Source organism: Phyllobates terribilis, unplaced genomic scaffold (genome assembly GCF_046119375.1).
Source record: "Phyllobates terribilis strain yellow unplaced genomic scaffold, ASM4611937v1 Scaffold_1__5_contigs__length_1240528914, whole genome shotgun sequence".
Lineage (NCBI taxonomy): Eukaryota > Metazoa > Chordata > Amphibia > Anura > Dendrobatidae > Phyllobates > Phyllobates terribilis.
Window position 1 is genome coordinate 375,599,962 of NW_027362761.1, and position 20,963 is coordinate 375,620,924.

Genomic DNA, 20,963 nt, shown 5'->3' on the forward strand with positions numbered 1-20,963 from the left:
ATTAAAAAATATTTTTTTATTTTATAAATTATTTGGATCACTTATTCCTTCAACATTCTTTCTAGGTCATGCATTGTATTTTTTGAAGGGATCCCTTGTTTATTCTGAGGATATATTTATATCTACAATAGGATAACGGTGGGTGCCTCACCGTGCACAGTACATTTCATACTCCCATCCACCGCACGGTGAACTGTGGCAGGATCATTCATTATCTCCGGACGTAACCCATCACTCGTTACTTTGAATTCTGGACAATCAGAATCAGGCTATACTGCCCAAGATATCGGGTATTCCAGCTATTGGCACTGCATCCAGGCTTAGGATTACCTAGTGCCATCTATCAAAGGACATCTTTTTTTCTAGTGGATCACTTTTTTTCTACTTATTTTCGCTGGTGACCAAACACCAGTATTTACACTTACATCTACACTTGAGTATTCTACTATAGCCAGCATCAGTGTATATTGAATGGTGTTCAGCTATTATACAGCTATTTGTTTTATACGTCTATTCATTTATTCACTAACTGACTTAATGCAAAATTTACCACATTGCTATTAGCCGTCATTGTAGCCACTATAGCCACTCCAGCCGTGAGTGGTTTCCTCAGTGTGGCTCTCTTAGCACGACATTACCTTTCTTTCCCTTTTTTTAGCGTCTTGACACTGGTTGCTTCAGTTGAGTTTTCCATCACCTAATATAGTAATTACATAATCCTATATTTATTTCAAACAATCCTTTTTAACCCATTGTTCCTGGCGGAACTATGACAACCTAAAAGCAACAGGTTGAAGTCCGCAACTTTGTAACCCAATAATTTGCAATAATCTATCATGTTAATGCCAGGCGTAGTTTATTCTACATGACGTTAGAGGAACACAAGTACGTACTGTCAGGTGGACTGTGGAACAAAACTTCGTGTTTACAGACATTTCCATTCACAGTGGCAGGACTACTAATTTCAGCAAAAGTGGATTGAGTGTTTGCAACTGAATCACCAACTTCTTGCAGCTCTTCCTCCTCTTCTGATTCTACAAGAACCAAAACTTCAGATTCGCGCTTTCTGCAACACAATACAGAGCTGTATTAGAAAGGCAAGATTTATTTTACCAGATCTGTGTCTAATTATTCCAAAAGAGTATGGTACAATGTGCATTCAATATGCAAGTACATAAAAAAGATTTAGCACACCCAAAAGAAGTATTGAAAAACAAGACATAAAACGAAAATCATCTTAGTTTATGTAATTTTTCTAATTCCATATGCTTTACATCTAACCACATAGGAATTAATTTTAATGTACTGTAGAATGAATGATACCCACATACAATTAGACAACCACACTGCAAACAGGACCTGCCCAAGCTTTTTCTATTGGTACTGACTATTGAATGGAGCCTTTATGACGTTTAAACACACAAATAAGGTGAATGGGTTGTAATCATGGGATGATGCATATAAAGAACATGAAGAGAGCTACTCACCGGAAGGGGTTGGCTGTAATAATCCAGAAAATGAAAAAAAAAAGTAAAAAAAAAAAAAATCTAAATATTAGTAAATGAGTCAAAATTCAGATATTGCACAAAGATATCAAATAGGCAGTGTAACTGTATCCCAATGACCCTAAATGCCAATCTTATCTTATGTGTAAAAAGTAATATTTTTTTTTATATATAGCGCCAACATATTCCGCAACACTTTACAATTAAGTGGGGACATATACAGACAAATTCAATGCAAGGTAAGACAGTTTAAACAGTTACATTAGGAGTGAGGTCAGTACTCGCAAGCTTACAATCTACAAGGAAACGGAGGGACACAATAGGTGAAAAGTGCTTGTTATTTCAGGTCTGGCAATTATAATAAATAGGGATTTTCATATAAAGCTGCATGATCCAGTCATCAGCCCGTATGTTTAAGTGCAATAATCAAGTATCGAGTACAGTTATCGTGTGCATGGAGGGTGTGTAGACTTATGAATAGTAGGGAGCAGACTCTGAATAATATTTAGAAGGCGGGAACAGGGGAAAGTTAGTTTACTGAGTAGTTGAGTTTGTAGGCTTGTTTAAAGAGATGTTTTTTTAAAGCGCACTTTAAGACGTGGGGGTAGGTATCAGTCGGATCGTTTAGGGTAGTGCATTCCAGAAAACTGGCGCAGCACGAGAGAAGTCTTGGAGACGGAGGTGCAAGGTTCGGATTATGGGGGATGTTAGTCTTAGGTCATTTGTAGAATGGAGGGCACGTGTAGGGCGATAGACAGACATGAGAGAGGAGATATAAGGCGGTGCAGAACTGTGGAGAGCTTTGTGGGTGAGAGCGATGAGTTTATATTGGACCCTGCAGCGAATGGGTAACCAGTATAATGACTGGCACAAAATGGAGGCATTGGTGAAGCGGCTGGACAGAAATATGACCCTGGCTGCCGCATTCAGGACGGATTGGAGAGGAGAAAGTTTGGTAAGAGGGAGACCGATCAGAAGAAGTTGCAGTAGTCCAGACGAGAGTGAATAAGAGCGACAGTAAGAGTCTTAGCAGTTTCAGAGGTGAGAAAAGGTTGGATTCTGGAGATGTTTTTAAGATGCAGGTGACAAGAGCAAGTGAGTGATTGGATATAAGGAGTAAAGGAAAGTTTAGTGTCGAATATGACCGCAAGGCAGCGAGCATGCTGATTGGGAGTTATGGTTGAACTCTCGTAGGTAATTTCGTTAGGTAGGTTTAGGTTAGAAAAGGGGAGAAACACAAGAAGTTCAGTTTTGGAGAAATTCAGTTTAAGATAGAAGGAGGGCATGATGTTAGAGACAGCTGACAAACAATCTTTGGTATTTTGTATTAGGGTAGGGGTGATGTCAGGGGAAGAAGTGTATAATTGGGTGTCGTCAGCATAGAGATGATACTGGAACCCAAACTTGCTAATTGCTTGTCCAATAGGGGCAGTGTATAGAGAGAAGAGGAGAGGGCCTAGGACTGAGCCCTGAGGGACCCCGATAGTAAGGGGACGAGGAGAGGAAGAGGAGCCGGCAAAAGATACAGTGAAGGAGTGGTCAGAGAGGTAGGAGGAAAACCAGAAGAGAACGGTTTCCTTGAGGCCTATAGTGCGGAGCATAGTGAGGAGGAGCTGGTGATCTACAGTGTCAAATGCGGCAGAGAGATCCAGGAGAATCAGCAGGGAGTAGTGACCATTAGATTTAGCTGTTAGTAGATCATTAGAGACTTTAGTGAGGGCAGTTTCAGTGGAGTGTAAAGAGCGGAAACCAGATTGTAGAGGGTCGAGAAGAGAGTTATCTGAGAGATAGCAGATTAGACGGGAGTGGACCAAGCGTTCAAGGAGTTTAGAGATGAAGGAAAGATTAGAGACAGGTCTGTAGTTAGCAGTGCAGTTCTGGTCCAGGGATGGCTTTTTAAGTAAAGGGGTTATGATGGAATGTTTAAATGAGGAGGGAAAGGTACCTGAAGAAAAAGAGAGGTTAAATATTTTAGCCAGATGACTGGTCACCACCGGTGAGAGAGACTGCAGGAGATGTGAAGGAATGGGGTCACTGTTGCAGGTTGAAGGCCGAGAAGAAGGGAGGAGCTGGGTAACAACTTCTTCTGTAACAGGCTCAAAGAAGGCAAGCGAGCTTGAAGTGCGGCAGCGAAGGGGATCCAGGCACTGAGGAGATTGGGCTGAGACGTCCTGATGGATGTGGTTGATTTTTTCTAGGAAATAAGTGGCCAGATCCTCACCACTGAGGTTGGTGATGGGGGCCTGTGCTTTAGGGTTCAGGAGGGAGTTTAAGGTTTCAAAAAGTCATTTTGGATTGTTGGATAGTGAAGTGATGAGGGTGGTGAAGTAGGATTGTTTGGCCAGATGAAGGGCAGAGTTATAGGATTTGAGCATGAATTTATAGTGGATGAAGTCTTCTGCTAAAATAGATTTTCTCCACTGCCGCTCAGCACACCTTGAGCAACGCTGAAAAAAAAGTGTTTGCATCGTGTGCCAGGGCTGCCGTTGTCTGTGAGGGGTCTTTCTGTGTGTAGAAGGTGCTGCTTCATCTAGGGCACTCTTCAGTGTATTATTGTAGTGTGACAATGCTAAGTCTGGACAGGAGAGGGAGGAGATGGGAGCTAAAGATGTGTGGAGATTGTCCATAAGCTGCTGGGTATTAATGGTATGTGTATTCCTATAAGTGTAGTAAATGGGGGTGTCCCGGGTGAGAAGACAATTCCTGACAAGAGAAGGAAAGAAGGTTGTGGTCCGAGAGTGGGAGAGGGGAGTTAGCAAAGTCATGCAGCGAGCAGGGACGGGAGAAGACCAGATCCAGAGTATTCCCGTCTTCATGCATAGGAGAATTAGTAAACTGTGAGAGGCTGAATGAAGAGGTTAGAGAAAGTAGATGAGAGGCAGATTGGGAGAGGGGATCATTGATAAGGATGTTAAAGTCTCCCATGATGAAGGTGGGGATGTCACAGGATAGAAAGTGAGGAAGCCAGGTGGCAAAGTGATCCAGGAACTGGCGGGAGGAGCCTGGAGGGCGATACACAACCACCACTCGCAGGGAGAACGGTTTGAAGAGTCTGATGGTGTGGACTTCAAAGGAAGGAAACATAAGTGAGGGAACTGGGGAGATGACCTGGAAAGCACATTGTGATGAAAGGAGCAAACCAACACCTCCACCCTGTCTGTTCTCAGGTCTGGCAGTATGTGAAAATTTCAGCCCACCAAAAGAGAGAGCAGCAGCGGCGGTGGTGTCTGACTGCTGGATCCAGCTTTCTGTAATAGCCAGACGTTTAAGAGAATTAGAGGGGAAAAAATCGTGAATGTAAGTTAGTTTGTTACACATAGACCATGCGTTCCAGAGAGCACAACAGAAAGCGATAGGAGAGGGCATGCATTGAACGTTAATAAGATTAGCAGGGTTTCTATATGCAGCTGGAGGAGAGTGATGTATGCTAGTGGAGGGAGGTTCAGGGTTGGGGAAGATGTCATCTGCGACTAGTAAAAGGAGAAAAAAGAGAAAGAGCAGGTGGTGCAATGATTTGTATGAACGTTTTGAGTGCTGTATGGAGGTAGTGGATAGTTTGCAGTGGGTGAGAAATGTCAGTAGAGCCTCAGAGTTATACCCCATGTATAGAGGAGAAGAGAGGGATGGATATAGAGAAAGTGCACAGAATGTGTTAAAGGGCGGGAGAGTTGTGAGAAAGCAGAAGTTGAAACAAATAAGAAGCAGATTGATATGACTAATGCATAATGCAGTACAACCGACCAAGAAGCATGTTTGTTTGAATGTCTTATGCACCTTACCAGTCTCCAGCCCAACTGCCATTGTATAACTGCTAAAAGCACTTTAAACTATTGCACTTAACATCTATTGCACGCGTGACCCCTAGCCAGAGCTGAATATATATGAGACGAAATGTCTGCTAGAATCCAGCACCGAGTGGCCACACTGAGTAATTAACCAATTAGCACAAGGCCAAAGCAGGCATTACTATGAAGGATAAACAACCAATGTTGAACAAAGAGGCCATAAAACTGTGAAATAGATAGCTTTGAACACTTTAAAACAGAAGCAAAAAAAAAACCACAGGAGCAATGAATGAAATACCATGTAAAAAATCTTGTTCGAAAATATCAAACAGCACAAAAATGGATGGATGAATGAAATGCCATGTAAAAAAAAATTAAAAATAAAGTAAAAGTTCTGACGTTTGTATATTTTGCTGCATTGCAATTAAAGCTCTTATTACTGAATTTCTGTATTTATTTAGACTTTCTAATGCCGCTGGATTTCAATTTTTCATTTAATTTCTACTTTTTACTGAGTAGAATAAAATCTACTGCCACTAAGAAATAATCAAAAAGAGGCTGTTGAAAGATCCATTGTTATAGCTCTCAATTTCAAACTCTGATTCGGTGCTGTGTTAATAACTGCAGCCGCAGGGAAATGGATGGCTGACTGCAACTTTTCCCTGAAACACCAAATGACTCCCTAAATTTATTGTAATTTTGAAGTCCACAGACTTCAGTTTGTCAGCCTACTGCAGATTGCGCTGATCAGCACTATGGGCCAGACAATGATCTCCCTGAGAATCTGCCTACAGAGCTCATTATAAATAAAAGGAGGTGTTACCAGTGTGATGTGTAATGGCCGCTCTCTGATCTTCTGATCTCACTGCAGAGCTGTGTGTGACTATACCTGACAGTCACATCTACAGGTTCCTCTCAGCTCCAGCTTCCATCTCACAGGCAGACAGGGTTGTAATAAAGCAGAGCTGTGAGAGCTTCAGCAAATGTTTAAGGAGACAAACTTCAGTTCTACTGTTCTGTGTTAGTTACTTGTCTCACACTGGTAACTCCCCCCTTTTATTAAAAGCTCTGGAAGCAGATTCTCATGCAGATCAGTGTCTGGCCCATAGTCTTTAACAGCTCATTTACATATAAAAAAAACATGGATTTCTCTGGAATAAGACTTCTGATAGCAGATATTAAGGTATCCTTTTATTCAGCCTCTTATGACATACATGCTCATATAGACGGCTTAGAATGGTTGATCCTACCGACAGATCCCTTTAAGGCAGAGTTACGGATGAGCCTATGTAAAAATTGTATGGTTTTCATCCAGAAAAAAAAATATTTTTTTCAACTGTATTGTCAGCTGTATTTCTTCGGTCGGTTTGTTCATATTTTTTTACATCCAACAACAATTAAAAAAATAAGACGCCAAATACAATTTTCAATGTTAAAAATTGGAATGGATCTTTACAAAAAAGATTCCCATTTGTATGGTGTCTGTAGAACTTTTTTTTTTTTTTAGCAAATCAATTGGCCCAAATTCATCAAGACTGGCAATTTTCACATCAGTGTTGATGAGGGGGTGGCATAGGAGTCAGAAGCTCCTGATTCATTAAGTGGTGCACGAGCTGCGGCGTCACTCCTCTGCCGCACCCTCTCCCAGTTACGCCCATCTTTGCAGAGCTGCGTATAACAAACAAAAGTTACGTTTTTGCGCTACTATGAGTTGTGCAAAAATTCTGAGATTTTTCAAAGCAATTTACTCCAGAATTCTGGCAAAATCACTTTGAGGAGTCAGGGCAATTGAGTTTAATGGGTGAGTCTGATTCCAAATAAACAGATCAAAGTAATGTATGCTGCAATTTTTGAGTCCGTGTACTATCTGTTTTGTTTGCGGATAGCACACAGACATATACAAATATATTCATCCGAACATGTCCTAGAACTGAGCAAATCACAAAAAAATCATTTTAAATTTAGTTCAGCCAAACATTTTTTTTTCTAATATAGTGTTCAATACTGAAACTTGCATATAAAAGTGAGAAGACATACCTTTTATATAAAACTGAGGATCACAGTACAGTACAGTTCCTATAATAATAGCGACCACTATCAGGCAAAGGATCAAGATAGCAGATACTAATCCAATAATGTTATGGGGTGCTGAAGAATAAAGTAACAAAAAGAAAATAAAAATGGACAAAAGGACAACCAAACACATCTAGTTCACTACATTTTTTTCCTTATATACAGTACATGGCAGTTTGGGTACTTTCACCAAATGTAATATTGACATGTTAAAAGGATATGCCATTATTTTTCTACTGGAACGGAGTCAATATCATGTTTCCTGAATGTAGCCAATGGAACATCAAGGAATGTGACGTTTGGAAAAGAACGCCAGACCCTTTGTTTTAATTATGTCCCTATGATTGGACCATGAACCAATCAAACATTTCTTGCATATTGTTGCCCTCTACAGTTCCTATCACTCCCATAACATACAGCTGGGCACATACTTGATTGCTGCTCAGGTTTCGCATGATCCAACATACAAACTGTTGTGCAGATGTTGATGTAGCACCCCGAGGGCTCGGCTGCTACAGGGGTATTGCACCTCAGTCCAGAGGTGTGATATTCCACTCCCGGGTAAGGATGGAGTGTGGACCGGGGCTCAGTAAGCTGCATGCACCACACACACCCCATTTCCGAGGAACAGACCAACGGTGCTCCCACTAGACAGAGTGCAGGCACGACAGCTTCTGTTCCTGGCTGGAGTGGGGAGGGGGGTGGAAAACCCAGTGGTGTAGGAGCAGATAGGGGTGGGTCTCTGGGCATAGGCAGGAGCCCATTGGTTGCTAGTCACCTGGGCTCGGGTGTCAGAAGGAGGTATATAAGGTGGGCACCATCTTAGGACAGTGTTCAGTCCGGGTCAGTTCAGAGAGGAGCTCAGCCAGAGAGGGCTGACAGGGAGCTGTGGCTCAGTCTGGGCCCAGCTCCAGAGCCAGGCCTGGAGTAGAGGCCTGAGACAGCAGAGAGGGAGAGAAGAGAAGGAACAGCAAGGAGAGTAAGAAAGGAACAGAAAGAGAAAGGAGGCGAGGAACACAGAGAAAGGCCCAGAGACACGAAGGCAGAAGGAACCCCATATTCCTAGAGGAGATACTGGGTGAAGGGTTGGCAGAGCAGGGTACCGGAACCCGAATTGGTGGAGGCGACTAATCCTCAGCCAAAACCGGAGGTTGTCACCACATCTTGGTGCGACCCCTCACTACATCCACCAGAAAAGGCATACCGTATAGGGTCAGGGAAACCGGAGAGAGGTTTCACCAACAGAAGGCCCGAGGAAGCTGGACAAAGGTGGGTCACTGGTGAGGACGGCCAGTAGAAAGGAAGAGAGGGGAGCTCTGAACCGCACTCTGGAATTGCCTGGGAGTTGACAGAGTCCCTCACCTGGTGGACGCAGCACGGCTCGGGCGGTCACTGCTGGCCGAAGTGATCTGAACAACAACAGTGAGTAAAGCTTTGGAAACTGCACCACAAGTCTCTGTGTTTCATCGCCGCACCAGCACCATCAGTACTGGGACACTCGCACCATCACTCCCATCATTATCCACACTAGCTGCCCTGAGGCAATACTCCTCCCGTGGGGAGTCATCCCATACTCAGCTGCACAAACAACATCAGCCTCAGCGGTCTGCAGTGCAGCGGCGGTCCCCACTGACCGCAATCCACGGGTGGCGTAGTCGGACACTTATTACAATACAAATAGACTGCCACTGGTTTGACCACCCTGGGCACGGACCGGGTCACCGCCACGGAGAACTACAACCCCCAGCGATCCGGCTCCGGGTATTCCCCCTGCACAGCAGCAGCACAACACAGGCCCAGGGGGCGCGTCATTGACATATGGGAACCAAGATGCCCCTGTAAAGGTTGGATATCCCAGTGCCCAGACCCCTCCAAATCTAACATTTATAGGTCACATATAAGCCAGTTAAACAGTAGATGCGTGACCAACACCTACAGCAGCAATATTTTAACATCAGGATAGAATAATGTAATTTTCTTCTACTCACTGGTTATATCAAGATATATATAGACATCTCTGGTTGCAACGCCATTCTCCGTCATGCATATATAGGATCCCTCATCTACCTCCTTGGAGCAGTTGACAATAGTGAGGTAGGAGATCTTGCCGCTCTGTATGATCTGGTATCTTGGCCCTGGCTGGATCTGCACATTTGGGGTGCTCAGATTACGCAGCCAAGTTATAACAGCTGGGGGATTAGCCTCAAATACAGTACATGACAGGGTTACATTTTCTCCTTTAAAGCAGGTTCTTAGTGCCTCGGTCTGGGGCATAGGGTATCCTGAAAAAAAAAAGTAATACATAGAAAATAAGAAGGAAAAGCATAATAGGTCTTAATTAGATGCACCTGGCTAGCTATGTCTAGAGGGCCAGGCTGGTTGTTCATTGGTCAGTCAGCTGGGGAGCTGAGCAGTCAGGTGTTAGAGAGGAAAAAAGACCGTTTAATGGTGGATAGTCCATCAGAGCCTGAGAGCTGTTGGAGCTGGTGAGTTACCAGCGAATGTGGAACCTAAACTGCTGCCTTGGAGAGACTCTAGCATCATTTAGCCTGCAGTGAGAGAAGGACTGAATTCAGAAGGGGTGAGTCCGCACTGGTTGGTAGTCATTACCTGCTGGTGCATGAACTGTTTACAGTGGCATGTAAAAATCTGGGCACCCATGGTCAAAATTACTGTTATTGTGAACAGTTAAGCAAGTTGAAGATTAAATTATTTCTAAAAGGCCTTAAGTTAAATATGACACATTTCCTTTGTACTTTAGGGAGAAAAAAAAAAAAAAAAAATATATATATATATTACACACACATATATACACAGTACAGACCAAAAGTTTGGACACACCTTCTCATTTAAAGAATTTTCTGTATTTTCATGACTATGAAAATTGTACATTTACACTGAAGGCATCAAAACTATGAATTAACACATGTGGAATTATATAGTTAACAAAAAAGTGTGAAACAACTGAAAATATGTCTTATATTCTAGGTTCTTCAAAGTAGCCACCTTTTGCTTTGATGACTGCTTTGCACACTCTTGGCATTCTCTTGATGAGCTTCAAGAGGTAGTCATCAAAGCAGTGTGAACGTACAATTTTCATAGTCATGAAAATACAGAAAAATCTTTAAATGAGAAGGTGTGTCCAAACTTTTTGGTCTGTACTAATTATATATATATATATATATATATATATATATATATATATATATATATATATATATATATATATATATATATATATATATATATATATATATATAAAAAATTCCCCCCATCTTTTACATTTTAAAAAATTACAAAAAGGAAAATGGGTCGATGCAAATGTTTTGGCACCCTGCATGGTTAGTACCTAATAGCACCCCCTTTTGTAAGTATAACAGCTTGTAAATACTTTTCATAGCCAGAGAAGAGTCTTTCAGTTCTTGATTAAGGGATTTTCATTCATTCTTCTTTGGATAATTCTTCCAGTTCTATGAGATTCCTGGGTCATCTTGCATGCACTGCTATTTTAAGGTCTAGCCACAAATTTTCAATGATGTTTAGATCAGGGGACTGTGTGGGCCATTGTAAAACCTTCAGCTTGCGCCTTTTGAGGTAGTCTATTGTGGATTTTTACGTGCGTTTAGGATCATTGTCCATTTGTAGAGGCGATCTGTTTTTCAATGTCAGCTTCTTTTTTTTTTTTACAGATGGTGTTATGTTTGCATCAAGAATTTGTTGAAATTTCATTGAATCCATTTCTCCCTCTGCCCGTGAAATGTCCCCCGTTCCATTGGCTGCAGCACAACCACAAAGCATCATTGATCCACCCCCATGCTTAATGGTTGGCGAAATGTTATTTTCCTGAAATTCTGTGCCTTTTTTCCCCAACACATACCTTTGATCATTGTGGCCAAAGAGTTCTATTTTAACCTTAGTGGTCTACAGAACTTGTTTCTAAAATGCATCATGCTTGTTTAAAATTCTTCTTTTGCATACTTCCGACGCTGAATTTTATGGTGAGGATGCAGGAGAGGTTTTCTTTGGATGACTCTTCCATGGCCATATTTGTGCAGGTGTCTCTGAACAGTAGAACAATGTACCACAACTCCAGAGTCTGCTAAATCTTTCTGAAGGTCTTTTCTGGTCAAGCGGGGGTTCTAATTTGTCTCTCTAGCAATCCTACGAGCAGCTATCATTGAAATTTTGCTTGGTCTTCCAGACCTTATCTTGACCTTCACTATTCCTGTTAACTGCCATTTCTTAATTGCATTTCGAACTAAAGAAAGGGTAACTTGAAAACACGTTGCTATCTTTTTATAGCCTTCTCCTGCTTTATGGGTCTCCACCATTTTCAGAGTGCTAGGCAGCTGCTTAGAAGAACCCATGGCTGCTGTTTTTTGGCACAAGGTTAGAGGATTTTTGCATCAGCCCATTTTCCTTTTTGTAATTTTTAAAATAAAAAACAAATTACATATATTTGCCTAAAATACAAAGGAAATGTGTCATCTTTAACTTCAGGCCTGTTAGATATCATTTCATCTTCAACTTGCTTAACTGTTCATAATATCAGTCATTTTGACCAGGGGTGCCCAATCTTTTACATGCCACTGCATTTGCTGTGATACTTCTGTGCCCAGAAGAGGCTTTTTTGTTTTGAATCCCTTGGAGTTTTATGAAAGCAATAAAACTGCATGTTTGGACCAGACCGCATTGCCTGTGTGAACTGCTGAATGTGAATCCCTACAATAAATACAGTAGCTCCCAAAAGTGAGTACACTCCTCACATTTTTGTAAATATTTTATTATATCTTTTCATGTGACAACACTGAAGATAGGACACTTTAATACAATCTAAAGTAGTCAGTGTACAGCTTGTAAAACTGTGTAAATTTGGTGTGCCCTCTAAATAACTCAATGAACAGACATTAATGTCTAAACCGCTGGAAACAAAAGTGAGTACACCCCTAAGTGAACATGGCCAAATTGTGCCCAAACTGTTAATATTTTGTGTGCCCAGCATTATTTTATTTCATTTCTTAACTCTCATGGGCATGGAGTTTACTAGAGCTTCACAGGTTGCCACTGGAATCCTCTTCCACTCCTCCTTGACATCACAGAGGTGGTGCATGTTAGAGACCTTGCACTCCTCCACCTTCCGTTTGAGGATGCCCCACAGATGCTCAATAGGGTTTAGGTCTGGAGAAATGCTTGTCCAGTCCAGCAGCTTTACCCTCAGTTTCTTTAGCAGGGCAGTGGTTATCTTGGAGGCGTGTTTGGGGCCGTTCTCATGTTGGCATACTGTCCTGCGGTCCACTTTCCAAAGGGAGGGGATCATGCTCTGCTTCAGTATATCACAGTACATGTTGGCATTCATGGTTCCCTCAATGCCCTGTAGCTCCAGATCATGACACTCCCACCACCATGCTTAACTGTAGGCAAGACACACTTGTCTTTGTACTCCTCACCTGGTTGTGGCCACACACGCTTTACACCATTTGAACCAATTAAATTTATCTTGGTCTCATCAGACCACAGGAAATGGTTCCAGTAATATATGTCCTTAGTCTGCTTGTCTTCAGCAAAGTGTTTGCAGGCTTTCTTGTGCATCATCTTTAGAAGACGCTTCCTTCTGGGATGACAGCCATGCAGACCAATTTGATGCAGTGTGCAGCGTATGGTCTGAGCACTGACAGGCTGACCCCCGCCCCTTTAATCTCTGCAGCAATGCTGGCAGCACACGTGAGTCTATTTTGAAAAGACAACCTCTGGATAGGACGCTGAGCACATGCACTAGATTTCTTTGATCGACCATGGAGAGGCCTGTTCTAAGTGGAACCTGTCTTGTTAAACCACTGTATGGTCTTGGCCACCATGCTGCAGCTCTGGGTCAGGGTGTTGGCAATCTTCTTATAGCCTGGGCCATCTTTTTGTAGAGCAACAATTCTTTTTTTCAGATTCTCTGAAAGTTCTTTGCCATGAGGCGCCATGCTGACCTTCCCAGTGACCAGTATGAGAGAGTGTGAGAGCGATAACACCAAATTTAACACACCTGCTCCCCATTCACACCTGAGACCTTATGACTCATTAGTGATACATGACACCAGGGAGGGAAAATGGCTATTTGGGCACAATTTGGCTATTTTCACTTAGGTGTGTACTCACTTTTGTTGCCAGTGGTTTAGACATTAATGGATATGTATTCAGTTATTTAGAGGGCACACCAAATTTACACTGTTAGGCTGTGTGCCCACGATGCATTTTTAATGCGTTTCCGCAGCGTTTTTGCAGCTGCGGAAACGCATTAAAAACGCATGGTAGAAGGGCAGCAATGTTCCCCAATGATAATCCGCATGTGCTGTGCACATGCTGCGGAAATTTCCGCTGCGGATTATCATTAAGGAAAAAAACGCAGCACTACCAATTATTTTGCGGAAGCGCTGCGTTTTCGCCGCCATTGACTTGCATTAGAACGCGCCAATTCCGCAAGACTGCATCTGTACTTGCGTAATTGGCACGTTCTAATGTGCGGATGGTACCCGGGTGTAGAGGAGAGGAGAGTCTCCTCCACACCCAGGTACCATAAAAAAAAAGAATAAAATAAAAAATAAAGATAATATTCACTTTCCGACAGCCCCCGGACTCCTTCTCTTCGCTTGCTGATAGATCACGCAGGACTGAAGGACCTGCGCTGTCACAGTCATGTGACGGCAGGTCTTTTCAGTACCGCGATCTGACAGCAGCCAGCACAGGAGCGCAGCAAGTCTCGGGGGCCATCGGAAGGTAAGTATTAGTTTATTTTTAACCACTCTCTCGGGTCACACTATATAAATCCATGCCGTTTGCATGGATTTATATAGTGTGACCTAGTTGTCACAAGCACTTTCCAAGTGATGCTAATCGCTTGGAAAGCGCTTGTCAACCCGCATGCAGAAATGTCAGTGAATAACGCTTCATTTCCGCATGTCCCTGTCAGGAAAACGCATGTACAATCCGCATGCGTTTTTTTCTGCCAGGGAGATGCAGAAACGCTCAGGAAAAAATCCTGAGCATTTCTGCATCGTGGGCACATAGCCTTATACACGCTGTTCAATGACTGCTTACATTGTATCAAAATGTCATATCTTCAGTGTAGTCCCATGAAAAGATATAAAATATTACAAAACTGAGTAAACCCTTCACATTTTTGTAGATACAGTGTTTATCAGTGCTGACCAAAAATCTGAACTCAGGGATTCAACTACTACACACAATATAAAGAATAATTACATACAGTACCAATACCCTTGCATTGAAGACTCATCACGCCAGTGGTGTACACAGGAGAAACTGGGTCCCAAAGATCAAAATGTAATATAGTGCTAGGTTTTGTGCCTGATAAGAAGGTCTTTGTGTCATTTCCATAAACCTTCGGTCAATTCCCCCACCCTGTTGTCTGCAAACAATGTTGTATTTCAGAGGGAGGGAAGAATAGCGTCCTGCTCCGATGCACCACTGGGTTTCAAAGAGGATAGAACAATTAGAACTGGGCCCATATTACCCCAGATTTCGTTTCATTCTCGAATGGAGAAGATCATTCTGGGCTTGTAAAGAACTTTTCCTTAGAGAGGAACTTACAACATATTTTAGACAATCCATCCCTTTTCTTGAAGCATTGTCTGAAACCCCGGTGATTTCAGGGGCAGGTGAGTGTCTATAAAACAGTTTTACATACCAAAAACTCATTTAACCTTATCAAATTAGTGCAATGGACAGAATAAAACCTCACCTGACTCGTAATAAAATTCTTAATTGAGCACTAAACACAGATAATACCCAGTGGTGTAATGTTAATTGTGGTCATTAGTCTCCATATAGACAACTGATAAAATGCCACTAATCTTATTAAAGGTACTGTTCTCATATACGCACAAATCTCTATAACCTAAACTGTTCTGAAGGATAAAGGGTTACAATATGATTTTGAGCTCTAGTGTTTGCTAAATTATGTGTTATGATTATCTAAAAATTCCTTTCATTGACGACTAATGCTGGTAGTCCTGTTCAGGAAGTTCACATGAAAAATTCAAAGTATTTTCTGGCTTGACTGCAATACATGACTCACATACATTCTCCATCTCCCACTGGCTCTAGCACAATAGCTTGTTTTCATTGATAACAGCCTACGACCCATCACATGGATCACACAATAAGGTCGACTGTTTGGATAGCAAAGACAATATATCTAGAGGAAAAGTTTAACTTGTATTACATAAGTATAATACAAGAGTAACATTGTGAAAAACCTCTAAGAACAAGGTTTATTTTGGTAGAATTGTGTGTGTTCGGTTTAAACATTAAGGGTTGTTGAGGCCTCTCACGGCCAAAGGGTACTTGACTGGTGCAGACATGGGGCCCTATAGCATAGAGTTTTTCATAGAACAGTGACCCCCCTCTCCTTACTCTACACTTATTGCCATGGTTGGGCTCAGAGCCCCCAGGAGAACGTACGTGACATCAAAGTCCAACTCATTCACTTTGCAAACAACTGTTTCCTATAGCTTTAAATCTCCCTTTACCCTTATCCATTATCCCCTATTTTAAAGGAACCATCAGTTTGATCCTGGTTTAGAAACGGAATTCAGGAGGAGCTATTGCTCATCACAAATCCCGCTCTACTGGGCTTTTTAAGACCTCAATGGCTCTTACATTTCATTGTTTACTTGCCCTAAGAGGTTTAAAGGGATTGTTACCTCGTATAATGGAGATAAAGATACAAATTCATCAGAAATTCATTCCTGTGATACATTTCCCTGCCTGTTTTATCAGAAGAGCAAGTGTTTCTGACACATCTATAGCTTTCTAAGCTCATCATAAATCAAGTCAGTGACGGAGGAGCTCCAGCGGCAGCCAAGCTTATATGTCACTGACTTAATTTAGGTTGAGCTCACAGGACTGGTGACATGTCAGAAACACTCGCTCCTGTGATAAAACAGGTAGGGACATATTTTGTTACCTTACACAAAAACAGCTGTGAGCCCTTGTTGTTTTGTCTGGATACTCACTTATCATAAGTGACTTATGCTTTGACCCCTTGCCAGGACCTGTGGTATATGTAGACGATAAACTGGTGTAGCTTTGCATGGTAAAACACAGCCATTACACAGTACACAGCAGGGGCACATTTATAAGATTATCTCAACACAAAAACATTGTTTTTAAAAAACATCCCATTGTGAAAATAAAAATGTTTTGTGAAACAACCCTTTTAATTCGACAGCTGTCTGGCTCCACTTTGTCAAGGTCTAGAAGGCTACAAGCCTGCTCATCTTCCAGATCCAGATTTTAAACCATCCTTTCTTACTAAAGAGGACAATGACCTTGCCTTCTACTCTCCCCTGCTCAAACATACAAAATCTTTACATTTTGGAGGTTAGAAACCATTATTCAGGTCGTCTCTATACTATATAAAATGTATTCCTTTGTCTTCCCACTATTCAACTTCTGGAAGATACTTACAAAGTTCTCAATATTGGGCCAAGCCAATCACCAGCTTAATGCCTACTACAACTCGCCATGAGAATCTATCCAAAAACAATACTGAACTTTTCAATGTCATCATATCTTGTATTTCGGCTCACTGAAAATCCACCTTAGTCCATAGGATACACAAAGTGGACAATATTATGACTTTCGAGAAGCTCACTATGTTGCTTCTGGATTACCCATGATTTTTTTTTTTATTTTTTTTTTTTATTTCCGAAGAAAGCCACTGAATTCTAATTGAATGGGCGTCCCACTGGTAGTACCTTTTGCTATTAGGTGTAAGGCACCCAGTACTCCAGCAGTGCTGCCATAGGAAAAATGAATTAACACATAATTAAACACATTATTAAAGTTCTGCCCCATGTAATGCATGGACATGTTGTGTCTTTCAAAATGGAAGACAATTTTGTATGAAAGTTTTAAAAAAAAAAAAAAAAACCTAATATGACTTAAAATTCTATGATAAGGTATTTGGCAAGAGTTTCTAAGCCAAGCAATGCAGTGTGAATATACCCTTAATGTTTAAAATAGTTTTATATGTAGATAATGGTTTTTATAGATTACCTGATACTCAGATTTAGAGATTACTGTTTTTAAGATGCTAAAATTGACAAGAATATCTAGGAAAAAAGTGTAGCACAATGAAGCAGTAAAGACAATAATTTGTTTCCTTACTTAATTGAACTTCACATGTCTCCTCTCTCATTATATTTGTTATAGAGTGTTTTCCTTTGCACGTAAGCTTTTGTCCATTAGGATACTGGAAGCCATTTACAGTCACCTCCAATGTGTCTGAAGTCCCATTTGACAGTATATGACTGCTATTTTCCCATTGCAGTACTGGAGATGGATATCCTCCATGCCAAGTGCATGTCAATGCCAACCCTGAGGGAACCACTTTGTACTGAGCACTGCACTGCATGGGAAAACCAGGTGGATCTGTCGGAAAAAAAAAAAAAATGCATGAATATAATATTAATTAACTTTTCACAGCCACTCAATTACCAAATGGTTTTCCATTTAAGGCCCATTTAAACGAGTAATTGAGAATGAGCAATTACTCGTTTCCCGATTGGCTTGTATCAACATGTGGCAACCACCTGATGAAAGAGGAAAAACGCTCATTCATGTTGGCATTAAAATCGTGATTGGCAGCATATCATCCTATACTGTGTAAACACAGAACTATTGTCAGCTGGTCTACACAGGCCAGTACTTCATTGGTGGTCATTAGATAGCCCAGATTGGCTTGCATAAAGGAGTCATTAGACTGGTCACATTGCTACAGTGCCGTTACTTCAGTGTCCATGCGTTTTTCAAGAATAGTGTAGTCTGCAGCGTTTTGTTTACGGTTGAAAGAACTAGACCCCAAAATGTACCCCATTTAAAGATGAACTCCCACAAAATGGACATTTTGCCTCCAGTAGCCTTTTGGTAACTTTTAAATATAGAATCCTAGCTTAAAGGGGCATTCTCAAGTTCTTAAATTACTTCAATTAGTTAGAAAGCATGAAAATAAGTTTGCAATTGACTTGCTTTTTCTATCTGCTGTCATATTCCTGCAATGAGAGCTCTTATCTTTCATAGTGTAAAGCTTGTTTCCATGGAGCTCGGTCTCCAGATCCTTGCAGAGAGTGCGGAGTAGCTACACTACTCCAGCACACTGATTTATATACAGCAGTTAGGAGCTCACTTTTTTTCCCCCTCCCTCTCATCTTCAGAAGAGACGCAGTTATAAATCACCAGCCCTGCAGCTTTCACAGCAAGTCTGCTAATCTCAGCTCTCTTCTCCCACTAATCTGAGTATGTTTAATGGCCTTGTGTGAACATGCATCTACATTTTGCATGCACATCAATTTACATTTCGGTTCAGACCTTCAGGTTTTTTCTTTGCAGTCAGTATGCTTTAGCGCATATAAAAGGGTGTGGCCACCCTTTGTCTGGGCTGAGACGCTCATTCTGCCTCGGTTTTATGCTTACACTAGGGATCCAGTCTCTCTGCCCTTCTCCATATGTATGTCACTTGACAAATGGTAAGGTTTTTAATACTAGAGTTAGGACTGTCCCATAAGGGTTGCCGTGAAGTGGCAGGATAGCTTATACATTATTTTGATCAAAATTATGTTAACTAAATACCCTTTATTATTTATTATTATTTTTGCACTGTGCGATCTATATATTTACTTTCAGTTATTTGGGTATTTTTCTTGACTTCGGTTTCTCTGTTTAATGGCTTTGTGTGAACATGCATGTACATCAATTTACGTTTCAGTTCAGACCTTCAGGTTTAATCTGAGCATGTGTTTGTTCAAATTCTTTGTTATCTCTATATAAAATACACTGATCGCAGTACACAATGGAAAAAAACACTGATAGCTGAATGTGTTACAGTAGAACTTGTGTTGAGCTTTATAGTTCTACTATTATACTACAGATCTGCTATTCACCAGAACTGTCAATCAAGGTGGAGAGTCCATCCTGCCAGAAACCAGAAGTAAGGAAACTAAGGAGACGGCATTAGTCCTGAGCTGCTCAGGAGACAACTTGAAAATACCCCTTTAAGGGCTGGTTCACTGGCCACATTTAACTTTTTAGGTTCTGCACACTCACACACCATAGGAATGGCAGAGTTCTCAATGGCTCACTAGTTCCTTCTCCTCTTCTGACTGGTATCCAGGGCCAGTAATCTTATTCCACGAGTGCTGAAGTATTGTGGTGCACCTGTACAGCTCTGATCAACTACGTGTGAATGGAGAAGTCAACTCTAGAAGGTATACCACTTTTTTTTTCTGTCGCAACAGAAGTATATGGGGGGGGGGGGGGGGGGATCAAGCACATTTACGGAGGTCCTATCATAGTTTTGTACAAAACGGAGCTGTAATATGGAATATGACATGTACTTGAGTCAGTATGTGAATGAAGTATGTTGGCAAGTCTTATTATTTCTGACAAATCACTGGAGATTTAATCTATTCATTGTCACGGAGAATCATACTTACGATATACGAGAAGCTGAAGAGTGTAGTTGAGCGTCTTCTTACTAAGAGGATTTACAACAGAGCATGTGTAGTTTCCCTGGTAATTTGCAGCTACATTGCTCAAATAAAAATTAAGCGAGCTTGAATTTACTGAGTGAAAAAGCTCAGGAACGTTCCCTGATTGCAACGTAATCGAATTTGTCGGTTCAGGGATGGAATAACTAATGCAGCTGAAATTTATGTTGGAACCACTTGAAGTGTAATGGGTACCATTTGGAAGAGTCTTGGTAGGAGATATCAGGAAAGTGATATTATTTGGACCACCTGAATGGATAAAGGGAAGTTAATATTGACATGAATTCTTGGTTGGCAATAATACAGACTAAGGAGTTAAAAACTGACAAGATAACTAAAGTGTAATTTATTATTATTTATTATATGCAGCATTTCCCTAATACATTGGTATAAGTCCATATTTTTGATTCCACATTTCGATTATCCAGAATACATTGTCAGGAATGTAATAACTTCACAGAAACATCTGAACAGCAGACTTTGCTTGATTTACTTAAGATTTTGGCAAATTAACCTATTGTGGTCTATGCTGCTTGCTCAGCATAAATTGAGAAAATTGTACCGGAGCATATATTTTGGCCTTGATTCATTATTGGCATTTTTTAATTTGCTTTCTTTTTTTTTGTCTTGTGGTATGTGTTGCCCAATTGTGTTCATCCTTTGATAAATTTTTTTCACAAAATCAAAAAGTCACTAATTGAGTTATTCACGCAAAAAAACGTGGTGATGAAGCGGGGCCTTTGTCTCCAGTGCTCCTATATCCTAAGTACATACAGAGCCATTCTCCCAGAACAGCAGCACTTCTAGAGGAGAATACCTAAGTACTTACTGCATGCCATCATGTCACAATTTATTTTTTCTTACCCTTTTTATTCAAATTGTACTCTCAACACTGAAGTTAACACTGGCTACAAAGTAATTTCTTTAAAAGAACATTTACATTCAGGGTACCTCTTATTTTTTTCCTTATAGTTTTTAAATAGGTACAGGTGCATCTCACTAAATTAGAATATCATCAATTTCTTGATGATATTCTAATTTAG

At 41.1% G+C, this 20,963-nt stretch overlaps 1 protein-coding gene across 1 annotated transcript in view; it reads right to left on the bottom strand.

The window, feature by feature from the left end:
• VSIG10 (V-set and immunoglobulin domain containing 10) overlaps positions 1–20,963 on the bottom strand; it is a 52,899-nt gene that overhangs the window by 13,698 nt on the left and 18,238 nt on the right. The window contains exons 4-9 of the mRNA XM_073676385.1: positions 19,867–20,169; positions 17,543–17,806; positions 9,352–9,645; positions 7,328–7,438; positions 1,488–1,500; positions 894–1,066 (exon numbers count right to left, since the gene is read on the bottom strand). Coding sequence (XP_073532486.1) covers positions 894–1,066; positions 1,488–1,500; positions 7,328–7,438; positions 9,352–9,645; positions 17,543–17,806; positions 19,867–20,169 — 1,158 coding nt within the window. The remainder of the gene's footprint in view (positions 1–893; positions 1,067–1,487; positions 1,501–7,327; positions 7,439–9,351; positions 9,646–17,542; positions 17,807–19,866; positions 20,170–20,963) is intronic.